Genomic DNA, 19163 nt, shown 5'->3' on the forward strand with positions numbered 1-19163 from the left:
CGCCTCTGTTCACCACCAAATTGACGCCATAGAACTACCATGACCCCTTGTACCAAATCCACGCTCCATTCCCCTCAAATATGTCTGGAATGTGTCGAATATTGAATCTAAGGTTGAGACCTAGAAGCCCAAACTTGACCAGTGCATGCAAGGTTATTGAGGGTCGATTTTATCTCGAAATAACATCATTTGCTTGTTCTTAACCAAGTACAAGCGATTGGCGTTATTTAGAGATCTAATCGGAGGTTCAGTCAAGTTCAAGGCTTGAATCAGTGAGTCTCCTTAGCTTTTCCGTCCAATTTTTCTTATCTCGTCCTCGTCCCTCATCGTTTGTGTTGTAAATTTGTGATTGTCCCCCCTTATCTTTCTTCTTACTCATTTTCCTTTACCCTATAGTATTTCAGGTCACTACTGTTTTAATTAAATTTATTTTGTTTTCTTTGTTTGATTGTTAATTTACAGTAGGAGTTCAATGCTGAGTTGGGTAATTAAAATAATTCAAGCTTAAAATCAGAAAGTAATTGTGTCTTCCCTGAATTTTTGATTTATTAGTTTCTTTGGTTCATTTGGTTACTTCTGAGTGTTTCAAGCCCTAACGAGTAACTATGGTTATCTTTGACCTGGTTAAAGGGTCTGGTTAATTAGACCATGGGTTAATTTGAATCAATGGGTAGGCTAAGGTAAATAACAGGGGTATGGGGTTAGTTTGGCTAGTCTTAGTGGGGGAATCTATTTGTAACTGTTTGGGAAGCTTCTAGGAAGCTGGGGGGGGGGGACTACTTTGCAAAAACTGAATTTGAACTAGGGGTGTTTAAGCTAAAATAAAAATTGCAAAAGGGTATAGGTGCAAATCTGATCCTCATCTAGCTACCCTAATAACTTGCCTATAAAGGCAGCTTTTCTTGCCTTTCAAGGCAGACCCAGGACCTAAGAAGGAAGAACTAAAATAGAGAAATAGGGACGGCTACATAAGGACTGCTCGATTGGTTCCAATTTTGGAATTTCAACTTGTTAAGGCAATATATGGTTCATTCAAGTGTGATAAATGGCCTGAGTCTGTCTCTTGTCAAAAAGTCTGGGGCAGATTTTGTGTTTTAACCACTGTTTCATTGAACTTGAGTCAATTTCATTGAAAGTTGGTTGAATCTGGGTTGTTGTTCAACTAAAACTAATTTCTGGGCTGCTGTATATCATTTCCTAAGTTTGAAATTGGGTTGTTGATCACCTCTCGCTGCTGAATTCTGCTTTACTGCTTCTGCTGATCCCTCACTATTCCTTTTCCTGTTTCAATTTCCAGGTACATACTCTTGATTTCTAAAGCATGTAAGCCATGGTTCAAAGAGTGCATTTTTGAAGAAAAGTGAAGAGGGTGTTATCAGATGTTATGGCTTTTGGTTTCTTTTTCTCTTTCAGTGTGTCTTGGGTTTATGTTAATACTGTAGTAGGACTCTTATGTAGTGTGTGTTGATTTTTCTTTTGTTTAACTCCTGGATTCTGCTGCTATTAGAACTGGCCATCAACTTTAATATCTGTGAACATTGTTTTTTTAAATTGCAGATCTGTTAGAATGTTATGCTAATGTTATCGTAGTTAAGATTGAGCATGTGTTAAAAGTTGAAGTCATCGGAGTTCTCCGTATTTAAATGTGCTCTGTTTTGCTTTGTTTGTCTATGGCTGCTCGTTAGTAAGTTAGATTTTGGAAACTAAATGGGTATATTTCTCTTTTCATATATTGTCGCAAGTCTGCAATAACTGATGAATCTTAATTTAATTATGGGATTTTAGTTGGCAAGATTTTAAATTGGATTAAGGCATAGTTTCTTCTTTGCTACTATTGTTTGCCTGTTCCATAGCCACTTGTCTTTTGTACATTGGAGAAGTCAAAGAACGATCTTTCTTCTTGCTAACTACAAATCTGTTTTCTCCTTTACGCATTGGCATAATCTCTGGGAAGTCATCATCAGAGATGGCACTAGGTAAGTCTTTGACATCATGTAGCTCCGCAATTTTCTTGAACCAGCTCGCTGACTTCTCAGCTTGTTCTCTCTCTTTATCCTTGCTGAATGAGCGATTTGACTGCAACTTCTCCACGGACATTCCAAAGTCATTGCCGACACTTGCTGAACTTGTTTGGTGACTAGCCTCAGGAGAGTGAAAGATACCAACTTTTTCATTCACTTTCTCATCCATTACTGAAGTTTGATTCTTTTTATCAAACATGTCTGTTGGTAATGGCACAAATGGAACATGGTTAGAACTTTTTCCTCTATGATAAATAGCTGACTCAGTGTTTTCATCAGCAGCAATACCCAAATAACTAGTTCGAGATATTTGATCCATATTCTGCTTCATTGATGTGTCAATAATATTATTTGCAGCTCCAGTCGAAGTCTCACCTTCTGGGATAACATTGTTACCCAAGTTCATGTTGTACTGGGAGTTCGCCAATCTCCTTTCCAAGGGTGTTTTCCTTGTGCTCACGACAAATTTATTTTCTCCTTTCCTCAATGGCATTATTTCAGGAAAATCTTCATCAGCCGCTGCACTATCGATATCAGATGCATTGTTCATCTGAGAAACCTTGGAAAACCAACGCTGTGCCTTCTCCTCATTATCAGCCAACCTAGGATCAATACCATTTGCATACGCAGAGTTCCCGCTGTACCCTGTCGCTGAACTGGAGTGAGTAGTTCCAAGTGAAACCCCAGCTGGCCGTCCGAAGTCGCATTTCAGGCATACCACATTTCTCCCGTAATTGAAGAAATAACATCTGTGAAACCAACAAAATAATAAAGGACATATCCTACATGATAATGAAATACAAAGAACTAATGACTGAAATACATAAGCAAAGACTTGGCGTTTACTGAGGGCATTCCCACTCCCCGCCTGTCAGCTGTCTCCTTGGTCGGTTCCTCACATTCAAGGCATTTGTTGTTTCTTGCAAAGTTCATGAAATTGCACCTGATCAACATTCATGCAGTCTTGGATCATTAAAGATTATCAAAGTACAAGAACCAACAAATTAACAAGCTTAAGAGTATCACTATGTTTGGTTTGAGCAAGGGAAAGAGAAGAATAGACTATGGAGGACGCAAATAATTTTAATTTGCGGTTCAGTACATTCACCTTATGTTATTGGTAGAGCTAGATGTCCATGAAAGAAATAGCTTTAATGACAACAAAAGTAAACATTAATATTCATATTTCCATTTAATCTCCAAAGGACTGAAAATGTTGATCCGAAGAGGTTGCACACCCTCCCCTTCTGCTCCAGCCATGATCACACCTAATTTCACTTCAATCATAACATATACGCCAAAGAACAACTGCCTCATCCTCCTAACTCAATATTCTAGAAAGGACTAGGGTAGTTACAGTCCACGCCCGTTAGATGACGTGCCACTGTAACCTAAAACAGCTGAATTCCAGAATAAATTCTAGATATTCACTTCTTTACTCATGGAAAGAAGATGTTAGAAGGTGAGGAATGAATAACATGCAAGAAAATAAGTTATACTATATATAATAATCTTAACCTTCAAGAATACTGGAAAACCTTTATGCATGAATATTAATAGGAGAGTATATTGTTTTTCCACGTCCTAATGGAATTAATCAAAAATATGAAGGATCACTAGAAGCGGGATTGTCTTTGTCTCAAAAAATATGAGGCCACAAAACTGAAATAATCAATTTCAAAGTGTTTTCGTCTTCTTCTAAAATTAGGGTTTCAGAACTCTTTTTAAAATTTTGTTTAAACCGATTTTTTATGTTTAAACTTCTATCTCTTGCATATTTTGACTGATTCTATGATTTTACTCCCTTTTCAACTCGCCTCTGTTGAAAACCCTAATTTCTTAGTTCTAATCTTGGGGTTTCTGAGTTTTGTTTTGAAAACGTGTTCAGTTAATCTATATGTTTCTGTTATTATGTGATTTTACCCTGTGATTGCTTGTTAAGGTTCCTAATTATGGTTATCCCTGCCTATTGTGTGATTTTTCCCTATTTTGTTCACCAATGTTACTGATTCTTCACTTCTCCTACATGTATCATGCTTATTCTACTAATTCAGACTATGCTCTACATGAATCCCTAATTTATACATATTTTTTGTCCTACTCCACCTCTTAGAGTTCTGGTTTTTGCTTACTATGTGCTTGTTCTTATAAAGTTATGCTAAATCAGTGCTATTTTCTACTTTTTAATCCTTGAGTCTTTGTGATTGATCTTTCACTGATTTCGCATGATACCTCTATTGATTTTTAACCTTGTAAAATATTTTCTGACCTTATTCTATGGTCAATTATGCTATTAATTGATTTCCTAAGTATTTTCCTTGATTGAAATATGCTGAACCTAGCCTCTATTATATGTTATGTACTTGTACTGTGCTGAAAATATTTTCTTATTAGTTATGCTTAGCCTTATACGATTTCCTTCCTTATTTGTCACATGTTTATTACCGTTGGAAGTTAACTCCTCAATTAAAGGGAGTACTTGCCTTGATTTCATGACTGATTGATTCTGAGTCCCCCTAATTACTGATGAACTTTGATTTTTACCTTATTTACTACCTGCTTTCAAACTATATATACACATTCTCTTATTAGCATGAATTGTTTAACGTGTGTAAATATATTTGGTTCAAAGCCGGAGTTGTAGGGGAAGTGTAAGATGACCTCAAGTGCAGTAACATTGAGTCGGCTATCAACCTGGATCCTTTTTGCGCCCAGTTCCCTTTCATATTAAGCTCTTGATTTGGGCTTCATGTCTAGCCCAATCAGGTCTCCATGTTCGCCGTGGTTATTAGCTATTGGACCTCGGGTCAGGCTCATGCTCTGAAATGAATATAGATTAGGCCTCATCCAGTAGTAGCCCTTAAATCAACAATTCGAATTTAATCGTAGTCTAGGAGTAGCTGCAATTCGTTCAAGCCTTACTCAATTAGTGGATCATTGTAGTTAATTCGAAGCGTGTCTTGATAGCGGAATGTATAATTTAGGGCCTTCACTTAATTAATTGCAATCCTTTAGAAATCGAGGTATGCCATTTAGCGAACTTTCCATGGCCCTCATGAAGCTAAAAACGAGTAGTTACTCTAGGCGCGTTGTTTTAATAAAAGTACTTTTCCTGAATTCGGGTGCGCATTTATGTGACCCAAATCCAAATCTCGACAATGTTAAAATATGTCGAACGCCGCGGGTGCATTTGTGTGACGTGGTTCAAGACATGTTTTAACAGCGTTGCAATGCTTCTAAAAATGAATAAAAAGCGGCTAAGATTGAAAATGCACATATGTTTGAACATGTACTAAAATCAGATAATTAAGCTGAATATAGCAGTTGAGCAACTATGCTAGAACCGCGGAACCCAGGAATGCCTAACACCTTCTCCCGGGTTAACATAATTCCTTACTCGGATTTCTGGTTCGCGGACTGTTAAACAGAGTCAAACCTTTCCTCGATTCGGGATTAAACTGGTGATTTGGGACACCATAAATTATCCCAAGTGGTGACTCTGATCTTAAAATAAACAAATCTCATTTCGATTGTCCTTTAATTGGAAAAACTCCCTTATCCTTATACCTTTTACGGGGTGTAGTAAAAAAGGTGGTGTGACAGCTCTGGTGACTTTGCTGGGGAAAAGAACCCAGAATCTCTGGTTTAGGGTTCAGAATTCGAGCTTAGATGAATTGTTGTATTTGGCTTTATCTGTTATCTGATTTTATTACATGGTTGGGCCTAATGTGCTAAATGTTGCTTTTTACCGCTTTGATATTATCTAAACTGTATATATAAACTGCTACGAAACCCCTCTCTTCTCTCTCTTGAGGAGTGCACGCTAGTCGGGACTTCTTTCTGTTAGTGTCATATCCCAAATAGGACGAGGCTCGGACAAGTTGCAAAGCCGGATGATCCTTTGGTTACCGGTACGCAGCCCCCCCTCGGCTCGAGTTGTCCGCTCGGGTAAGCCAGGTCTAGAACAAATAAACCCAGGGTTTTAAACCTAGTATAACAATACCTCATGTCGGATCCCTAGTAGGAGCATTTGTTTGCATCATGTACATATTTGACTTTGGAGACTCAACACAGGGGTTAGGTCTATCTAGGACATGTGCACCCGAAATAAAAAGACCATCCTGATGCATCTTACTTGCTACTTGTGCATTTATTTGCTTCGGGTTTGCATGCTGACCGACTTTTGAATAAAAGGAGAGAATTTGGAAAAGAAATGGCAGTATGAGGGCTAAAGAGAGTTAATCGCCTGTTTTGAAAAAAAAAACAATGTCCAAATAGTGTCGAAACTCTGCCGAATTTTTAAGAAAATAATTAGAAAAAAAGGAGGAAAAATAGTTTGTTTTATTTATGAAATGAAAAAAAAAAAGAGAAAGAGTTTTTGTTTTCAAAATAAAAAAATAGTTCGTTTTGTTTGCCAATGAAAAAAAAAAGGAGTCTTATTTTAAAAAAAACAAACAGTTTATTTTATCTACCCAAACTATGCCAGTTTGATTCTCACATGGTATGAGATACGTAGGCAACCCCCATCGGGTCCAACTTCCTTTTGCGAAAGTAGCCAAAAGCAAAAAGTTTACTTTTATTTGAAAATAATTAGGGTGATGCCATTCTCGTCAGAAATAGCCGAATGTCCCTAAAAGGGCGCCGGAAGGCTGCTTTTGCAAGAACAGCCGTCTGCGGTCATTTTTCGAGGTTTTCACCGGTTAGCCAACACAGCGTTAAAATCTTCGTCTCCGAGGTGCTGAAAGGCCATATTTGCAAAATCGGGTTCTATTTTTGAAACAAAATGAATGAAAAAGTGTCAGTTTTGTCTTTGAGTCAAATGAGTCTTGATTTTGCTTAATCACCCTAATAAATGTGCAGAATGAGCACGAGTCCAAGTTTGCCGATAGTAGTTGTGAACAAAATCCCTTTGGAGTTGCATATGTGGTGGGAAGATCTGGAAAAAGCGGAGCAAGATAAGGTCAATATACATTTGGGAGGTCTCATCGGGTTGTTAAAAATCAGGCCCAGAGGAGATGTCATAAAAGCTTTGGTTACGTTTTGGGATCCGGCCCATAACGTATTTCACTTTTCGGATTTTGAACTCACCCCAACCTTGGAAGAGATAGCAGGTTATATGGGAAGTACTAAAGGGCTGAGGCATAAGTATCTGATCGCTCCAAGAGCTGTTAACTCTCACAAGTTCATGGATTTGCTAAAGATAAGTAAGGGAGTCCCGTATTCCGAGTTGGAGGATGGTTTTGCTACTCTACATTTTATATACCGAAGGTACAGGCATGTAGGAGGGTTCAATGATCCGGCAAACGGGGTTTGTAGCAAAGGAAACCGAACAAAATGGGATAAGCATAGGCGTTTCGCCTTCATGGTAGCTTTTTTAGGCCTTGTGGTATTTCCCCGAAAAGACGGGAATAACGATTTGTGGGTGGCCGGAGTCGTCAAGGTCCTGATTACCAATGCCAAGAGCATTCTCGCCCCTATGATAGTGTCCGAGATATACTGAGATCTCACAGCCTGTAAAGCTGGGGAAGATTTCTTCGAGGGGTGCAATTTGCTATTACAGATATGGATGATCGAGCACCTGTGCCATCGCCCTCAGTATATGAGTTACGGATCCACAGAGAAAAGTTGTATTGAAGAGTTTGACACAAGAATTGCAGGGTTTAAGCTGTCAGAGGGGTTTGAAGAGTGGGTATCCTACCTTTGCTCCATTACTGCAGGGAAAATAGAGTGTACATTGGGTTGGCTTCCTGTTGAAGAAATTGTGTACATGCCTGCCACTGGTCCTTACTTCCTCCTGATGGGTCTGCGAGGTATTCAGCCTTATGCTCCTTACCGGGCGATGAGACAGTTGGGAAGGTGTCAGGTGATGCACCCAGATGAAGATCTTTGTGTGCATGCGGTTGAGTTTAGTGCTGATGGTCAATTTCATGAAGAGACAGTTCGTTCTATTTGGAATGAATGCCAGTGATTGACAGTAAACACTCGAGTGCGTGATTTATCTAGAGTCGAAGTCTCACCCACCTATCTTGTTTGGTATAGAAAGAAGAACACTGCAAGGGCTGAACCAGAAAGACTAGCCAAAAAGCCTCACGTTCAGGAATTCGTTGATGCGTCACAAGAACAGTGGGCTTGGGTGGCTAAGGAGAATGAGTACAGGGCCACAATAGGAAAATTGGAAAAGCAAGTCAGAGAGCTTCAATTCGAGCGTAGCTTGCAGGTTGCGGTGGATGAAGGGGAAAATAAAAGCCTAGCCAAAGAAAATGAAGCCCTTCGAGCTTAAATTCAGAAGATGAAAGTAGCGGTAGAAAATCCAGCCCGAAGCGACAGGGATGAAAGACTCATAGCTAACCTAAGACAGAAAGAGAGTGACTATAGTTTCGATTTGAACAAAACAGAAAGTGAACTAGCCAAGGCTTAAAAATAATTGGCTAAAAACGCAGATGAACGGGTACGCCTGGTTAAGCAGTTGAGAGAAAGGTACGACAATGAGGTCGCAGGGTTAAAGAAAAGGGTCATCGCCACGGAAAACAAAATGATCAAGCAGGCCAAAAGACTTCAAAGTTGAAAGGGAACATTGTTATACGGCATTGGCGTAGTTAGAAATAGATTTGCAAAAACTTTAGGAACAAAATTATGCTGCTGAGCAAACTTTGGAGGCCAGGGCCCAGCAGATTGGGCGTTTGTTACAAGAAAAGGGCATCATAAGAGAGAGAATTAGAAACATCGCTGACTACATCGTTATGAAGTGCCACATCTGTGAGGATATGACTCGCACTATATTCTTTGTAGCAGTGATGATCTTTGTTAAACAAATAATAAACGACTTGGACCGACTTCAAAGGGATCTTGCACATAGGCCCGCGGCGAGACCGAATGATGTCTTGTGGGCACCAGGAGCATTGATGTACTCGTGATTTTTCGTTTGTGTCTGTATTTCCTTTTTGTCAGAGTATGAAAGTCATGTTGGGTTTGTATTTTCTTTCTGTTTTTGAGTCTGTATTTCTTGGGAGTATGATAGCCTATTTTCAGAGTCTGTATTTCGTCTTTGCATCAGAGTCTGTTAGTCTTTTGGAATTTGTCAGTATTGAGTCTTTGTAATCGAAACATCTGTTTTTATAAAAACTGAAAATCCCAAAAAAATGTTTTATTTACTTTCACACTTATCTCCCAGAACTACGCTCGGTCTGATTCATGCGGGGTCATGATACATAGGCAATCTCCATAAGATTCGACCATAACTAGAAGAGAGAAAAAAAGAAGAGAAAAAAAAGAAAAAGAGAGGAAAAACAAAGAAAAAGAAAAGAAAAGAGAAGAAATAAGAAGAAAAAAACGATGGTGACGAGAGGATAAAGGAAAGAAAAGAAAGACAGAAAATCAAAGAAAAGAAAAAGAAAGAAAGTTGCAAAATGTCCAAGCCGGGATAGCGCAAGCAGTTGAATAAATGCATGATAGAAACGGTTAACTGCTTAGGTGCATTCATTCTCCAAATGTGCGATTACCAAATTATTAAAAAACTAATCGCTAACAATGTTGTTTTTGATGAATTGAGTTCAAGCAAGTGGTTAGTTGGTTGGCATTCTGGCAACTCACTCATACAACACCCGATCGAAAGACAAGCTGAATATGGCCAATCAGGAAACGGAAACAAGTATTGTCGACCCATCGAAAGAAGTGGAAGAAATGGACGTTAATGCAATGGGGAAGAAATGTATAAGCTGAAGCAACAGATGGCTGAAATGTATCAAGCCTGGGCGAAGGGGCATCCACCGCCAGTCTATCCCGCTAACCCCACTTATATCCCACCATTGGCTGAACCTCAGGAACCTCCCACTGTGAACTCATCTCCAGCCTTTCCCTTCTACCAACAATGCCAAGGCACCACTTCTCATACATCGCAAGCTCCTCCACCCAAACAAGTCCCATACCCTCCTCCGCCAGTCACTCCTATTTTTGTGGCACCTCCACCTGCTACCTTACACCAATCTTCCATTGAACCTCTGTTCCAGACCCGCGACACCCAGTATTATCCCCCATGAACCTACCTTCAAAGTTCCAGAACCATATCCTTACACCCCTCATGTTGATCTCATGGCGGAAACCGAGAAGCCACCTAAATATCCTGAGCATGAGGAGATGATCAGAAAGGTCAAAAGTTTAGAACAATCATTTCGAGACATGAGGGGGTTAGGGGGCCAAGTAAGTGTGGCCTATAAATATTTATGTCTGTTCCCAGATGTTCAATTACCAGCTGGGTTCAAGATGCCCAAGTTTGACCTGTACGACGGGCACGGTGACCCGGTAGCACATTTAAAAGAATTTTGTAGCAAGATGAGAGGAGCAGGCGGAAGAAATGAATTGCTGATGGCATATTTCAGCCAAAGTTTGAGTGGGTCGGCTCTAGAATGGTACACCAAACAAGATCATAGCAGGTGGTACACATGGGACAATTTGGCTCAAGCCTTCGCCTGTCATTTTCAGTATAATCTTGAAATCATCCCAGACCGTCTGTCATTGACGAAGATCGAGAAGAATCCCGGTGAGAGTTTTCGAGAATATGGGTTCCGTTGGAGAGAGCAAGCAGCGAGGGCTGACCCCCCGATGAAAGAGAGTGAGATGGTTGGTTATTTCTTGTAGGCTTTGGAGCCCACTTATTTTGGTCATTTGGTGTCAGCAGTGGGCAAGTCCTTTAATGAAGTTGTGAAAATGGGAGGCATGGTTGAGGAGGGACTCAAGTCCAATAAGATCATGAGTTATTCAGCAATCAAAGCAACCACCCAGGCCATTCAAAACGGTACTGGGGGTGTACTCGGAATGAAGAAGAAAAAGGATGTTGCAACGATCGAGTCGGCATCTTGGGGTGGATGCAGGAACCTTCCACAGTTCTACAACCAGCCTCGACCCTATCCCCAAACCTACCACCACACTCCATATAGCCCGCCACAATACTACTACCCACTGTCAGATCCCTATTTTGCTGTCCATCACGCACAAACCTATACCCAACATCCCGCTCACACACAATGGCATGCGCCAGCTCCACAAAATCCATACCAAGCTCCACAAAATAACTATCTACCCCCAAAAGCCTACAAAAATCCTCATGGAACAGGTTTTCGACCCAATCAAGCCTTTAAGAATGAGAAGCTGCAAAAGCAGAAGACTTTTACTCCATTGGGAGAATCCTATACTAGTCTATTCCACAGGCTGAGACAGTTGGGCATGTTGAATCCGATCGAAGCCAAACTGCCGAATCACCTTCCCAGAAATCTTGATCGCTCGGTGAGTTGTGAGTATTGTTCAGGGGCCCCCGGCCATGACACAGAGAAATGTTGGAAACTGAAAATAGTTGTACAAGAGCTCATTGATACATCGGATCGAGGTTCAGGCCTCAAAAGCACCAAATATTAACCAGAATCCGCTGCCATCTCACCATGAGACCCATATAATTGAGTTGATACACAAGGGAGGGGAAGCTAAGAAACCTTCACAAACGGTGATGATGATCCGCTCCAGTGAAACCAGTTCAAAGGAAAAGGTAACCAGTGGAAAATCAATGGTCCAGTTGAAAGAGGTAGACAATAAGCCAACTGTGGTAGCCGGGAAAGGGTCGTCGAGCGTTGTCACAGTAAAACTAGAGAAAGCTAAAGTGGTGGTACCAGGGGTTACAAGTAAACCTGTTGTGGTCGTGAAGGGTTCTCGCACAGAGCCTGTTATTATAAAAGTTTCAAGAATAGTGTTAAATACTAAAGAAATCAACTCGAATCGTCTTAGATCTGTAGAGATCTAGGAGATACAGGGAGAAATTAGGGTTTTAGAAGAAATCCATAGAGAGATGCAAGAACATGTATAAAATCTCAAGGATCGTGCCAAACACAGCATGATTTTGCTTGAAATCTCACTGAAGTAGCCAAGAACAGACAAATAGACCTTAGATGCAAGTCAGCGTGGCACAGGGCCCTTGAAGGCCTCAGAGAAGGCGAGCATGGCAATAGAGGAGCCATTGGAGGCTTAGGAGTTGAAGGGAGATCACCAGAGAAGATCGGAGAAGGGAGTCGGCAGTTGAAGGAGCTAGGGTTAGGTTGAGGGGTTGAGAGAGGAGATGAAATGAGAGAATACAGAGGTGGCGGATTTGAGAAATGAGATAGGGCTAGGGGTTCGCTTGGGATAAAAAAAGGTAAGAACTCATGAGGGTCGTTGATCTTTTAGATCAACGACTAGGATTTGACGGGTCTTGGGTCGGGTAGGCGGGTTTAGGGTTTGGGTCGGGTGTTTTTAATCTGAAATTGGGTTGGGTTGGGTTTAAATTGGGCTAAAATTGAAATGCAAATCTGGCTATATTTTAAATAGCCAATTTTCCCTATATAATTTATAATAAATAATAAATAATAAATCATTTCTGAAAAATAATTTTGTGTACTAAAATGATTTAAAATAGATATTTAATATTTTAAAAATATAGGAGATCAATTTTACGCATATAAATATAATTATATACTAATGGGGCTAATATTGCAATTATATGCAATTTTGTTTTAAAAATACCAAATGCAATTATAAAAATGCATAAAAAATATTTTGATCATATTTTGGCATAAATAAAGAAATTAAATGACTAAATTACCATAACAATAATTTGAAGGATAATTACTAGGGATTTTATGAATAAAAGGGAAGGAAATAAATCAATTTAAATCCTTAAAATTATGGGAAAAATTATAAAATCTTGTGCATGCATATATATGCTATTTTGGAAGTACTTATGCATATTTAAAATATATAGGGAAAAATTGGGTATCAACACTCCTCATAGGACAAGTCCTTGTCCAACTGGACAGTGCTGAAGTCTAACACGTGGGATGGATCACCGTGATACTTTTGAAGCATGGACACATGAAACACTGGATGCACAGCTGATAAACTCGGCGGAAATGCAAGTATGTAAGCCATATCTCCCACTCGATCAAGAATCTCAAACGGGCCAATGAATCTAGGGCTAAGCTTGCCCCTCTTCCCAAATCTCATCACGCCCTTTATAGGCGACACCTGAAGCAACACCCGCTCACCGACCATGAATGCCACATCACGAACCTTACGGTCGGCATAACTCTTTTACCTGGACTGAGCTGTACGAAGCGTATCCTGAATGATCCTGACCTTGTCCAAGGTCTCCTCTACTAGATCCGTACCCAACAACCGAGCCTCTCCCAACTCAAACCATCCAACCGGTGACCGACGCCGCCTACCATATAAAGCCTCATAAGGAGCCATCTGGATACTCAATTGGTAGCTGTTGTTGTAGACAAACTCCGCTAAAGGCAAGAACTGATCCCATGAGCCTCCAAAGTCAATGACACAAGCTCGAAGCATATCCTCCAAAATCTGAATAGTACGCTCGAACTGCCCGTCCGTCTGAGGATGAAATGGTGTGCTCAACTCGACCCGTGTGCCCAACTCACACTAAACTGCTCTCCAGAAATGTGAGGTAAATTGCGTACATCGGTCCGAAATAATAGCGGGCACACCATGAAGACGAACAATCTCCCGAATATAAATCTCAGCTAACTTCTCGGAAGAATAGGAAACTGCCACAAGAATGAAATGTGCTGACTTGGTCAGCCTATCCACAATAACCCACACTGCATCAAACTTCCTTTGAGTCCATGGGAGTCCAACAACGAAGTCCATAGTGATACGCTCCCACTTCCACTCAGGAATCTCAATCTTCTAGAACAAACCACCAGGTCTCTGATGCTCGTACTTTACCTGCTGACAATTCAAACATCGAGCCACATATGCAACAATATCCTTCTTCATCCTCCTCCGCCAATAATGCTGCCACAAATCTTGATACATCTTAGCAGTGCTCGGATGAATAGAGTACCGGGAACTATGGGCCTCCTCTAAAATCAACTCTCGAAGTCCATCCACATTAGGCACACAAACTCGACCCTGCAGCCTCAAAAATCCATCATCTCCTAATGTAACTTGCTTGGCACCTCTGTGTTACACCGTGTCCCTAAGGACACACAAATGAGGGTCATCATACTGCTGATTTGGGATACGCTCCAATAAAGAAGAACGAGCGATTGTGCAAGCTAACACACGATTGGGCTCAGAAACATCCAATCTCACGAACTGATTAGCCAATGCCTTAACATCCAAAGCAAGCGGTCTCTCACCAACCGGAATATACGCTAAACTGCCCATACTGGCTGACTTTCTACTCAAAGCATCGGCCACCACATTGGCCTTTCCCGGATGATATAAGATGGTGATATTATAGTCCTTCAGTAGCTCCAACCACCTTCTCTGCCTCAAATATAGCTCCTTCTGCTTGAATAAATACTGTAGACTCTTGTGATCTGTGAACACCTCATATGACACGCCATACAGATAATGCCTCCAAATCTTCAATGCGTGAACAATGGATGCCAACTTCAAATCATGAACTGGATAATTCTTCTCATGAATCTTTAACTATCACAAAGCATAAGCAATGACCTTGACATCCTGCATCAACACTGCACCAAGTCTAATAAAAGATGTGTCACAATAAACTATATATGGCCCTGAACCTGTGGGCAAAACCAATACCGGCGTCGTAGTCAAAGCTGTCTTGAGCTTCTAAAAGCTCGCCTCACACTCATCCGACCACCTGAACTAGGCACCCTTCTGGGTCAACCTGGTCATCGAGGCTGCAATAGATGAAAACCTTCCACAAATCGACGATAATAGCTTGCCAAACCCAAGAAACTCTGAATCTCTGTAGCTGATGCGGTTCTAGGACAGTTCTTGACTGCCTCTATCTTCTACGGATCTACCTGAATACGCTCTGCTGATACAACGTGACCCAGGAATGCAACTGAACTTAACCAGAACTCACACTTTGAAAACTTAGCATACAACTGACTATCTCTCAAAGTCTGAAGAACCACTCTCAGATGATGCTCATGCTCCTCCCAGCTGCGGGAATAGATAAAAATATCATCAATGAAGACTATCACGAATGAATCCAAGTAAGGCATGAACACTCGGTTCATCAAATTCATAAAAGTTGCTGGGGAATTTGTCAACCCAAATGACATCACCAATAACTCATAATGCCCGTACCGAGTGCAGAAAGCTATCTTAAGGACATCGGATACCCTAATCCTCAACTGATGTAGCCAAATCTCAAGTCAGTCTTTGAAAATACCTTAGCACCTTGAAGCTGATCAAACAAATCATTAATCCTCGGCAACGGATACTTATTCTTGATTGTAACCTTGTTCAATTGCCGGTAATCTATACACATCCTCATCGATCTGTCATTCTTCTTAACAAACAACACTGGCGCACCCCAAGGCAAGACACTAGTTCTAATGAAGCCTTTATCAAGCAAGTCTTGCAACTTCTCCTTTAATTCCCTCAACTCAAGCAGGGCCATATGATACGGTGGAATAGAAATGGGCTGGGTGCCGGGAACCAAATCAATGCAGAAGTCAATATCCATGTTGGGTCGCATACCTGGTAGGTCTGAAGGAAATACCTTAGGAAACTCACGAACTACAGGCACAGAATCCATAGAAGGAATCTCAGCACTAGAATCATGAACATATGCCAAATAGGCCAAACACCCCTTCTTGACCATATGTCGAGCCTTCATATATGAAATAACACTACGGATAGAATGACCAGGAGTCCCTCTCCACTATAAATGAGGTAAACCCGGCAAGGCTAAGGTCAGAGTCTTAGCATGACAGTCCAAGATAGTGTGGTAAGGTGATAACCAGTCCATCCCCAATATGATATCAAAATCAACCATGTCCAAAAGTAATAAGTCTACTCGGGTCTCAAGACCCCCAATCACCACTATACAAGAACGATGGACACGATCTACCACAATAAAATCACCTACCGGTGTAGACACATATGTAGGAACACTCAAAGAATCACTAGGCATGACCAGATACGGTGTAAAATAAGATGACACATAGGAGTATGTAGACCCTGGATCGAATAGAACTGAAGCATCTCTAATACAAACCAGAACAGTACCTGTGATAACTGCATTGGAAGCCTCAGCCTCAGGCCTGGCTGGAAGAGCATAATATCGGGGTTGGGCCCCACCACTCTAAACTACATCTCAAGGACAGCCTCTTAATGACTAACCTCCACTTCTAGTGGCCTGACCTCTACCTCTAATACCTCTACCTCCACCTCTAGCACCTCTACCTCCACCTCTAGCTGGCAGGGCGGGCAGTGGAACACTCGGTGCCTGAACCATGGCACGGGAACCCTGATGCTGAGAGTTACTCGGTGCTCGAGGGAAAAATCTAGCAATATGCCTAGTATCGCCACATGTATAACAAGCCCTCGGTGGCTGAGACTGCTAACCCCTGATGGCCTGAATAACCACTTTGAAAACTCTGGAGCAAAGGTACACTGATAGGAGTTGGCGGTGCACTGTAGGTCAACTGATCAAAATACTGCATGCGAGAACCACGGCCACCTGGAGCACTGTGAGAAGCCTGAAGTGCTGAATGAAAAGGCTTGGGAAGATGGCCCCTACCAAAAGAATCCCTGCCTCTAGATGAGTCACCACTGAACCTACCAGAATAACGAGGTCTTTTGTCTGACCCCTAACCACCCCAGAGTGATAGAACCATCTCAACTCTCCTAACCACATTGGGTGCCTCCTGAAAAGAAATCTTACCCCTCGTCTCCTTAGCCATCTGCAATTGAATCGGCTGAACGAGTCCCTCAATGAACCTCCTCACCCTCTCTCTCTCTCTCTTGGTGGGAAGTAAGATAAGAGCATGACAGGCCAAAGTAATGAATATGGTCTCGTACTGAGTGAGGATCATGGAACCCTACTGGAGACACTCAAACTGCCCCTGATAGTCCTCCCTCTGAGTGATAAGAAGAAACTTCTCCAGAAATAGCTGAAAAAACTGATCCAAAGTCAAAGCTGGTGACCCGACTGGTCTAGCCAAACAAAAATCTCTCCACCAAGTCTTGGCAGGTCCAGACAAACGAAAAACAGCAAAGTTGACCCCATTGGTCTCCATTATCACCATGTTCCGAAGAACCTCATGATAGCTGTCTAAATAATCCTGGTAATCCTCAGAAGATGTACCACCAAAAGTAGTAGTGAAGAGCTTGGTGAACCTATCCAATCTCCACAAGGCACCAACAGACATAGCTGCTCCATCACCGGTCTGAGCTGCCACTCGACTGAAGAAGTGGTAAGTGACCTCACCATTCATGAAAGAACAAGAGTAGAGGGTTCAATTTAGCAGTGAGAGGACAAAATCGCACGATAGAGAAGAATAGATATGAAGGTTTTCCTAACTCTGTAGCCTCTGGGGATAAATCCAGACGTCTCTGTACCGATCCTTTAGACTCTACTAAGCTTGTCCGTGAATTGTGAGACCTAAGTAACCTAGAGCTCTGATACCAATTTGTCACGACCCGGATTTCCTACCCTTAGGAGTTGTGATGGTGCCTACTCGTGAAAGCTAGGCAAGCCGAACGTTATAGATTCATTACCCTTTTTACTTAGCCTATTTAACAGATCAATATATTAGGTGATCAACAGCGGAATCATTAAAAATAACCAAAAATACGGAAGATGAAAACTTAATAGTTTAACCAAACACTAATACATAAATCCTAGATACAACTCTACCCAGAATTTGGTGTCACAAAGTCACGGACTATCTATGAATACTACAAATAGAGATCTGAAAGATAAATACAAGCTGTTTCAGAAATACATAGAAGAAACAGTATAGAAAGATAGAAGGAGACGCCAGGGCCTGCGGATGCCTGCAGGACTACCTTGGATCTCCGTATGGACTGAAGGCAGCCACCCTCACTATGGTCCAAAAGCTACAACTCCGGGATCTGCACACAGTATAGAGTGTAGTATCAGCACAACTTACCCCATGTGATGGTAAGTGCCTAGCCTAACCTCGGCGAAGTAGTGACGAGGCTAAAACCATACTACTAAATAAAGCTGTGCAATTAAATCATATACAGCGGAAAAATAAAAACAGATATTTACAATTAAAGATAGGAGGGGGGAAAGCATGTTGCGGGGAGTACTAAATAACAATAGAATACCAAGGAGGAATGTAAAGAAACCAAAATTTAATTACCAACAAGAATAAGGAAAACAATCACAATATTCACTTTCATTTCTTTATTGTTGCAGGTGTGCAACCCGATCCCCTTTCAAATATTTATGTGGTGGCGTGCCACCCGATCCCATTTAATATATCTTGTTGCAGGCGTGCAACCCGCTCCCATTTCATATATCTTGTTGCAGGCGTGCAACCCGCTCCCATTTCATATATCTTGTTGCAGGCGTGCAACCCGCTCCCATTTCATATATCTTGTTACAGGCATGCAACCTGATCCCATTTCATATCAACATCAATTATAAAAGAATCTCGGCAAGGGAACAAGAGTATAACAACAACAACCCGACAAGGGAGACAATATCATAAACAATAACATTCCGACAATGGAAACAATATCATAATCAATAACATCCCTACAAGGGAGACAATATCATAAACAATAACATCCCGGAAAGGGAGACAATATCATAAACAATAACGTCCTGGCTAGGGAACCAACAATGATAATCAACATATGAAGCATGAACAAATCATAACGGAGTCACAACAATTACAATATGAGACTCGCGGGCATGCTTGACACTGACGTATAGATACTCGTTCCCATGCCTATACGTCATACTCCATAATTAACACATAGCAAATAAGACACAACTCCTAATCCTTCAAGCTAAGGTTAGACCAAACACTAACCTCGATGCAACGAACACAATTCAAGCCTCAACTACCACTTTTCCTCTTGTTTCCACCACCAATTTGCTTGTATCTAGCCACAAGTTACTTAACTATATCAATAAATGCTAAATGATTCAATTCCAATGCATGAAAATAATTTTTCCAATGATTTCCCAAAAAAGTCAAAAATCGACCCTAGGCCCACATGGTCAAAACCCAAGGTTCGAACCAAAACCCGATTACCCATTCACCCACAAACCCAAATATATAATTTATTTTTAAATCGAACCTTAAATCGAGGTCCAAATCCCAAAATTTTGAAAAACCTAAGTTCTACCCA

General features: G+C 41.1%; 1 protein-coding gene across 1 annotated transcript; it reads right to left on the reverse strand.

The window, feature by feature from the left end:
• Window positions 1-1806: 1806 nt before the first annotated feature.
• Window positions 1807-3201, reverse strand: LOC107824849 (zinc finger protein VAR3, chloroplastic-like). Its single transcript, XM_075245204.1, is given in 3 exon segments — window positions 1807-2770; window positions 2868-2912; window positions 2914-3201. Coding segments are annotated over 3 exon segments (1071 nt in total). The 5' UTR covers window positions 2976-3201.
• Window positions 3202-19163: the final 15962 nt, after the last annotated feature.

Source organism: Nicotiana tabacum, chromosome 3 (genome assembly GCF_000715075.1).
Source record: "Nicotiana tabacum cultivar K326 chromosome 3, ASM71507v2, whole genome shotgun sequence".
NCBI classification, from domain to species: domain Eukaryota; kingdom Viridiplantae; phylum Streptophyta; class Magnoliopsida; order Solanales; family Solanaceae; genus Nicotiana; species Nicotiana tabacum.